The following is a 9,246-nucleotide window of genomic DNA, read 5'->3' as shown; positions in this document are numbered from 1 at the left end:
AACAGTACTCTCCACTTTCTCTCACTTTTCCCTCCAGAATGCTAAGAGTACAGATCTGTCAAGTCTTTGTAATTAAAATCATTCACTGTTGTTTTTATGCATAGAAGAATCGAGGGAGACTGCCATGAGATAAAACACTAGCATGTTTAATATGCAGAACAAAACAGTTGTTTATTTTCAAGCAGTATGCCTTTTCAACTATTCCCAATAGAAGCCTAATGAGTACTGAAAATGAAGCAATTAGTATTTGGTATCAGTTTGTTTACCTGGTACAAAGAGCCAGCCTGCCATCTCACCTTCCTTAGCCTAGGAGTACATTGCATTCAATAGGAAGGAAAGTATTAGCTAGAATATACCAGTTATACACCAAATTCATAGGACTCAGCATCACTAATATAGCTTTTTCCTCAGGACTAAGAGCAACCTACATTTTGATGTGCCACCAGTTACATAAACAAAAATGAAAATATCAGGGTTTTGAGAAAGAGTATTCTGGTATTTAAGTATTCTGGTTCAAACTTAGCCATTTTCATTTGCAGGCTAAACAGTTTTTCTTGGCTATGCTTGGGTCCTGAAACCAATCAGAAGCTTGCCGTATCAACACATTCTACTCATTGCTGTAACATCCCAGAAGAAAATTCACCCAAGGCTTAACTGCGGATGAATCCCTCAGACAGCTTCAGATACACAAGGCTAAAGACATTAAATCAAGCACCACCTGAGAGTACATGTGATATATGCCCAACATTGACTATTAAGTGTTGCACGTAACATGACATAGGCTCAGTTATATACAAGATGTTTCAAATTATGCAAGAGCCATTACTTTGGAAAAGACTCATGGCAGCAGCTATTTCTTCCATGAATATAAAGACATACCATTGATCCAAAGTTTTCAATGAGACACCTCCAGTTTCTAACACTGTGACATTTATAAGCCTCACCACATTTTAAGACTTTGGTTATTCAACAGAAATACTGATTTGAGTAGCAGCAGAACTATGTGCACAGAGGTTGATAAGAATGTACCACTGCAGCACAACAAGTCAGACACCTTCTCTCTGCAGGCTTGTTTTCAATTGTTTATTGAGGTTTAAGAAGTCATCCACATTTCTATAAATATAGACATTACTTGAGTAAGTGACTTACAATGTCACCAGTGCAGGTACATATATAACCAACATACAAAAGCTCCACTGGAAGCTACTTCAGTTTATTCAAAAAGGACCAAGATGTCATAAAAAAACAAACAGCTGTCACTTTCAATTATCAAAGACACTAAAGTGCATTTTTGGTTATCTCCTGGTCGAACAGCTGCTGGTTAAAAAGCTTGAAATTTTTTTTTAACATAGCTAAATTACATCAATTGACATTCGGTTTGTAGCTGTCATCCTCCTGATACATGGCAGCAGGTAAGAAAAATGTATTACTTTACTGGTTGAGAGGAGGAAAGTGATTTTGCTAGTTTTTACCTTTTTTTTTTTTTTTTTAGTCTGGTATTTCCAACAAAAGTTTAAAGATATTCTAACATTCTGATTAAATTTCTACAGCACCACTAAAGTTAGTCTTAAAAATCCAGGCTCTGCTTTAGCCCTTTTAATTGCTAACCAAGTATCTAAAGAGTCACTTGAAGCTCTGTACCAGTAAGAAAAACTACCCTCCCTTTTCTGTCAAGCACTATCCTGCCCAGTTAACACTGTTTGCACACTCTGTAAACAAGAACAGCTTAAAGCATAATTAAAGCAGAACACAGGCCCATCTTGAAAATCTTCTTCCCCCTTTCCCTCCCCCCCGCCCCCGCCCCGGTAGTGTCTAATGTTTGAGTGTATAAAGCATTATTACATTCCTAACCACAAAATACTGTAAGAGTCACAACAGAAAAGCATACGTTGAAAGTGACATAGCAATACCGCTTTAATAAAATGGGGTATTTTGGGGAGATACAAGATGTGCTCCGCTAATTTTAACTCCATCTTTACCTCATTATAAGTATGTTATATTGCCAGGAAAGTCACTAATAGGGCAAAGAATGCTGCACTGGTTAGAACCACAGCACCCATAGTTGTTCTTTATAGCTCCTTTATGCAATTCATTGACTTTTGATACTAGGAGAACATAGAATTCACCATTCAGAAATAAATTACTAATTTTGAGTAACAGTTTAAACCTGATTAGCACTGTATAATGATGAATGGCTACTTCTAAAGAACAAAAACCTTATATACCAAAAAACATGCTATATGTTGAGAAACCACTTTTTCATGCTCCATCGTGTTGTTTACAGTTTTTACTTGTCAAAGTCTTTCTTTTACCAGTTGAAGAATCCACAGCATTAAACTTTCAAGTGTTTGAACTGAACATGATTCAATTTCAAAAAGTGCCAAATTAAAAAAACCTACACATGTAGCCAAGCTTTCATAAAAATCCTCAAACAAGGTAGAAAAACCAGCCTCAACGAAATTATGGGTTACTAGCTTCATATATGTTTTTTAAAGCTGTATAATGTTCACCTAAGCACTCCACTTACGAGCATCGGAAGTTTAAAAACACAGAACACCTTCAATGCAAATTGCTTGCAGAGGGCACCCTCAAACATATGACTACAACACTAAGCAGAAAACCCTCGTTTTATTTGGCTATTTAGACATCCATGTCACATATACCCACCCATCCATTTCCTGATAGCATTACATCATCTATTAGGGCTGCTGAAATAATACAGAGCCAAAAAACTCAGAAGAGACTAGTTAAAAAAAAAATAAAAAATTCCACAACTGCACAGCCTTCCTGCACACAGCAAGGTTGTGCAACTGATTGTTCAACGTAACTAAGCTTAACGGCATCCAAACAGGCAGGCCTGGGTTTGGAAGCCGTCTTACGTCAAATTTCGACCATGTAACTACTCTAAAATAGAAAGGTCAAAAAAAGAACTCATCTCTTCTTTTTCTGCTGCCTCAACATTTTCCTTCGCTTAATTATCATATCATGTAGTTTCTCCAGTCCCTCTTTAAGTCCGTCTCCAATGATTGCACAGGTAGGCTGCAAATGCCAGGGTGTTGAAGAACTCAGCTCGCTCATTGCTAACATTTTCTCTATTTCAGAAAGGGAGAGGGAGTTCCTCAGGTCCTGCTTGTTAGCAATGATAAGGACAGGCACTCCTTGATTCTCAGATATCCTAGTAATCTTATGTAGTTCTGTTTTGGCCTCCTCCATCCTCTCAACGTCGACAGAGTCCACCACAAACACGATGCCATCGGTGCACCTTGTGTACGACTTCCACAGCGGCCTCAGCTTCTCCTGGCCGCCGACATCCCAGAAGTGGAAAGTGACCGTCTTCGAGTTGCCCAGCGTCACTTTGATTTTCTCCGTATTAAATCCTTTAGTGGGGACAGTGTTGACGAACTCATTGAACTGCAGTCTGTAGAGCACCGTCGTCTTCCCAGCGCAGTCCAGCCCCAGGATGACGATGTGAAAGCTCTGGAAGGAAGGCAGGCTGGAGAGGATCGGCGTCTGGTCCGAGAGTCCATTCCCCATTGCCAGAAGGGAAGGTGACAGCAGGCTGCCACGAGCAGAGGCGGCTCCCGCGGCTGCGCTCGGCTCCTGCCAACGACACAAGCGGCGTTAGGGCCCGCTCCGCCAGCGCCGGGCTGCGCGGCCAAGGCGCCGCCGCCCCGACTGCGGGGGCGGCCGCGGGCAGCGCCGCGCGGAGCGCCGCACGTCCCCCGCCCCGCCCGGCGGCTGCGGCCGCTCCCGGCACTGCGGCTCGCCCGGCACCTGCGCCCCGCCGCCCCTCGCCGCGCCCCAAGCCTACCGCTGCTCCCTCAGCGCGGCGAGGGGCGCGCTGCCCGCGACCCCATGTCCACGCGCCGCCGCTGCTCCCGCGGCCGCTTCTGCTGCGGCTCCCGCTGCTGCTCCCGCAGTCGCTACTGCTGCGGCTCCGGCTCCCGCAGTCGCCGCTCCCGCTCCGCCACTGCCGCCGCCCGCGCCACTCTCCGCTGCATCTGGTGGTGGGGCGCCTCCCAGCGCGCGCCTAGCCCCGCGCGCCCCTCCCCGCGCTCTCCCATTGGCCGAGCCCCGCGCGGGGGGCGGGGAGCGAGCCGCGCTCCGCCTCGCCCATTGGCCGAGTACCGCACCGGCCGCAGCCGAGCGCTTCGGGCCGAGCGCGCCGGAGGAAGGGGCCGCTCCCCGCCCACGCCCTGCCTTGAACGGCCTCCGCTCCTCCTTCTCCCCCCCGGGAGGCGGAGCCGCTGCTTCACGCGGGCCGCTCGGGGCACGGCCGCGCCCTCCCCCTACGACAGCCCCCCCGACCCGCGGCGGGCGGCAGCTCCCCTCCGGCGGCCCAGCGCCCCGCCCCTTCTGGGGAGAGCGCGCGCTCATTGGGCGCTGGAGCCGTCACTCCACCGCGGCCCGGCCCTGGGGTGGCTCTGCGCTGCCCCGCCCCTCTCCGGGGGAGCGCGCTCATTGGGCGCGGGTGCTGTCACTCTAGCGCGCCCCCTGCCGGCCCGGGCGGTGCCTCCCGCGCCCCGCGCCGCTGAGGGCCCCGGTGCGCCCGCGGCACGGGCGGGCTCGGCGGGCGCTGCTGGAGGGAAAGGGCGCCGGGCCCGGCCCTGTGCTCTCAGCCTACGTGCTGTATCTGCCTTCGGCCCGTCACCCCGCAACCGGAGTGACCGGGAGGGGCCGGGAATAACGCAGCGAATGACAGACACCGTTCTGACGGACGCTTGGTGCACTGGGATGGCAGCGGTGCCCGGGTCTGAGTGAACACGCAGTGGTACCTGGCGAGGTTGCAAGAAATGTTTCCCACAGCACAGAGATATTTTAAGTAATCCTGCATTTTCATATCTCAGGCTGATTTGAGCAGTGAAATGTTTCCCAGAACTAATAACGAGTGTTTCACAACACATTGACTACATTTACTGCTTCCAGAGCATACAGGTGTTAGGAGAGGCCTGGGGAGTATTTTGTCTCAGCTCTCCTTGCTGCCCTGCCATGCTTCTGTTCCTTCCCGCTGCTCTGTTCACGTAGCACCTTTGCCGCTGCGGTTTACTGCGGTTTACGTGGTTACTGCTGCCCGTGTCGGATGTGCCCCGGACCGGTGTCAAACAGCACGCTACCAAAATCTTCCTCTATAGTCCCTAGATAAAAATTTTCAGTCTTTATGATAAAAGCATATGTTTAACTGTTAGCTAAAGCTATTGTGCTACTCTAGTCTACCTGTCCAAATGTATGTTTTTCTCTACTCAGTATCTTACGGTTTGGGCTGGAAGGGCCTTTAAAGATCATCGAGTTACAGTCCCACTGCTGTGGGCAGATACACATTTCATTAGACCAGGTGGTCAGAGCTCCATCCAACCTGGCTTTGAACACTTCCAGGGATGGGGCATCCACAGCTTCTCTGGGCAACCACCCAAATCTTTGACCAGCTGGGCTTCAGTAAAAGAGAAGTGTCATTTTCAATATTAGTCTTGCCTTTTTGTCTAGAGGACTTTAAGATTTCTTGATATGGCTGCTGAAAAGTGTTAATTTACAAGAATATTCAGACAATCATATTTCTTTTTTTCCCTTTGAAAGCATTGTAGTCCATATTTTAAATCACAGATAATTTTATTTAAAAGAGAAGTAAATGAATAGTAAAATGTCATATAATAGCAAAAAAAAATTCTATTGTGTGCTGTAGGCAATGTTTCATGTTACTAAAGTGTTAAGTTACCCATTCTAGTCCTACTAAAAATAGCAAAATTCTAATTTGCTTATATCTGAGATTAATATTTCACTGCTTTTATCTTTGTTCATTATTTACATCCTGATCTTGCGGCTGATTCTTTTTGAGGAAGTGGCCTGTTTGTATAGGAAGATGATTTTACATCTATGGAAAGGACCTGTAAGTTCCTACCCCTAAGGCCAGCTGGTATGGTTTTTGATTTGGCAGTATTTTACAGTACTTTTGCATAACATAAAGAACTGCATAGTATACAATGTAATAGGTAAGCATTTATAGTGACAGGAAAAGTGGGCCTTAATTATTTAATGGATGGTTTTCAGTAATTCAAATTTGGGCGGAAACCAAACTGGTATATGGAGGTACAAATACCTCCAAAAACAAGGTATTTGTATTCCTTAACAAATGCCTTAAGGAATATTACTGCCAATAATAGATTTTTTCATAAAGCTTGACAAGCTGAAATAAATAAAATTGACCTTTATCTCCCCCTACAAAATTGACTATCCCAAATTTTTAATGGAAAAATATGCCTATTAGATATTATGGTCTCCTAAACTTTCATGTCTGATTGTTACCAAGATCTGTTCAAAACACAGCTTCCTAATAATCCATTTTAAAATTAACTCCATGAGAATGGATATTGGCTAGCTCATACCCTCATGGAAGGTATTTTGATTTTAAACATAAGATGTATAAGGCTTGTTTTTATCTCTTGTTCTGCTGAAAAAACAGTCAATACATAATATTTTATTGAAAAGGGAGGGATAAAGAACTGATTTTTTTTTTCTAAGGTATAGTATATCCAACATAGTAGGTGGAGAAGGAATCCCATAAATCTTGGAAAAGAGTTTTATGACACCAGGGATGTCATTTTAATATTAGGCAGAAATTAATATCTTCAACAACATGAGCATACCTGTATTTGTAAATATATACATGGAAATAATCTGTGCTCTCCAGAAAATGCTTGGACACTCCCTGCAGTTAATTTATCACGTTTACCTGTTGTAACTTGCTATGAAGTGAATTATGATCTCTCTGGGGCTGAGACTATTTTTCACTGTAAGTCTTCTTTGCACCTTGATCTTAATTAATGCCTGTAGGCACTTCTGCAAAACAGCTATTAAATAACAATCCAAGTGGATCAGCTCCTCCCATACACTTCATGCTGCTTTAGAAGTCAAACGAGCAGACTGGGCAGGTGTTGTGGAGTAATGGTATCTAAATTAGTAGGAGTGTAGAAGAGTTGACACATTCAACCTCTGATAATTGGAGGTAAGGGTAAAGCAAGGCTTATCCTGTAGAAGCCTTGAATGAAGGAGGTGTACAGAAAGAACACCTTTCACTCTTTTCAAGTGTGTAGCTAAATGGGAGGAGTGGACTGTTCTTAGATGACAGCTGAAAATAACTGCAAAATACATGTGAGAGGAAACAATGGTGAAAGGCTCAAGCCACATGCAGAATTTTTAATGCAAAATAAGGAAGCGCCTAATATCTGTGTTGTGGTAATTTCACATACTGATACTGTTCTCATTTCCTGTATAATCTTTACATATCTGAGTTCTTTCTCGCTCAGCATTCCTTAGCTTCTGAAAACAACTGCAACTTCAGCTTCTATGGGCTAAAAACCTTCTCCCCTTTCCTGTTTATAGAGTGTACCAGTGTATATAGTAATATTTTATTTTCTACATAGGTTTCTTACATATATGCTATAAATATTTTCCACATAGAAGAGGGCAGGGCCAGGGACAAATCACTGTGTTTCAAGAAAAAGAAGCAGTACCTGCATAACATGCAGCTTTTCACTATGATAAAGTAGGTTTTTTTGGGTTTTTTTCTTTTAATTCTTTAATGGCCCAGGGATAATTTTGGTTCAGAGCACTTTGAGGGGGCCAGGCTTCCAATGGTGAAATTATTAACTGCTTCTGAGAAACTTAGATAGTCCTTATTAGGGATATGGACCATGAAATTGGTTGAAGTGTTGCCAAGAAAGAATTGGTTTACAGTAGAAAGATAAGATTCTTGGAAATTTTAATATTATTGCCCAGCAGAGACTTAGGTTACCTTTTAATACATATCACCTCCTTCACTGTAGGAGCTGTCTCACAATGCCAAGATAATAAAAATGCAAAGGATCATCAAACATCTACTTGCCAGGTTGTGGGTATTCTTCACAAAAAATCATCTTTCATATGAAAATAGCAATTCATGGAAATTAAATCTAGCAGTTCATGAGAGGTTCACTGTAGCAGGACATTAAATCAGAGCTTTCATTAGTGCTGGTCGTTTAAAAGTTAAATTCCACTCAGGTAGGTATGACTGTTGTTATACAAACCACATCTAGTGATGCAGCAGATGAGAAATTCCTTCCAAAGAAAAGCTAGTGGGCTTGAATTTCCATGGCCAGATATGCACAATATTCCTTTTGTTTTCATTAAATATCTTCATTCTGAAGAACAAGCTAATGGCATTTATTATCCTGTAATAGTTCAATAGCTAATCTCCTTAGAGTTATTTTTCAATAGCACCCCATAGTGTAGCAAATTTGATTCAAAAAAAAAGAAAAATGAATCATCATGATGCCATGTACTGCAGATGCGGAGGGATATGGCCAGAACTAAAGAACAGTAAAAGACAGAAGCAAATATGAGCAAATGCTGAAGGAGGGGTAGGAAGGAACCAGCTGCATCACAGAGCTGAATTAGTTGTCAGACACAAAAGGAAGAAGTCCTAAGAAGAATGGAATTATTGCGAGGACTGTGCACTGTCACATACAGGTAGCTGGCCTATAGCAATGGGATCCCAACCCCCCATCTTTATGAGAGAGATGTGTTGGCAACCTCACACCACCAGTTATTGCTGCTCTGTGTGGAAATCAAGCAGATTTCTCAATGTGTATGAAGGAGAAAATCAGTTACATTTCAGTACAATGACATGGCAGATCTGGGCTGGGGTAATATTTATTAATGTTTGTGTAATAGCAATAATGTTTATTATTACAGTAACCAGCTGAAGCTCAGTTGTACATTCAAAAACTGAAGTTGCTTCTCTTCGACTATAGCCTAGATCTCAGAACTAAAAAAGTACTGCTTTGAATTGTTACACAGTTCTGAAAGTATTGCTTTGAGTTGTTACGTGGCTCATAAAATATTACAGCAGTTTCACCATGAATTTTGAGAACCCTCTTGAATATGAGCACTAAGAATGAAATAGCTGACAAAATGCAACACATGAGGTTTTGCTCTTAAGACTCTCTCTTAAACTGATGTACAAAATGTTTTTCACAAAGAAGCCTTTTATCATCTTCGCTACGTCTGCTGGATTCTTTTATGATAACTTACATGCTGCATGAATTACTTTGCTTTGATTATTAAAAAGTAGTTGGTGGTAGAAAATCTAATTTATTTCCTCACAATAAATAAGCTTAGAGCAGTTGGAGATGGAATTGCTGTGTGTAGACTGGTTAATTAAACTTACTGTCATTTCATATGTACCTTCAGTTGAAGTCTAACATCTATGTTTTG

At 43.2% G+C, this 9,246-nt stretch overlaps 1 protein-coding gene across 1 annotated transcript; it reads right to left on the bottom strand.

Moving 5' to 3' along the window:
- Positions 1-1,069: 1,069 nt before the first annotated feature.
- ARL4A (ARF like GTPase 4A) lies at positions 1,070-4,144 on the bottom strand. The gene is made up of 2 exons (XM_012571718.5): positions 3,812-4,144; positions 1,070-3,600 (listed from the first exon to the last, which is right to left on the bottom strand). Exon 2 carries the CDS (start codon positions 3,532-3,534, stop codon positions 2,932-2,934), a length of 603 nt encoding a protein of 200 aa, XP_012427172.1. The 5' UTR covers positions 3,535-3,600; positions 3,812-4,144; the 3' UTR covers positions 1,070-2,931.
- Positions 4,145-9,246: the final 5,102 nt, after the last annotated feature.

Source organism: Taeniopygia guttata, chromosome 2, assembly GCF_048771995.1.
Source record: "Taeniopygia guttata chromosome 2, bTaeGut7.mat, whole genome shotgun sequence".
Taxonomy (NCBI): Eukaryota; Metazoa; Chordata; class Aves; order Passeriformes; family Estrildidae; genus Taeniopygia; species Taeniopygia guttata.
The sequence above is the reverse complement of the archived record's forward strand: the minus strand, read 5'-3'. Positions and strand labels throughout refer to the sequence as shown.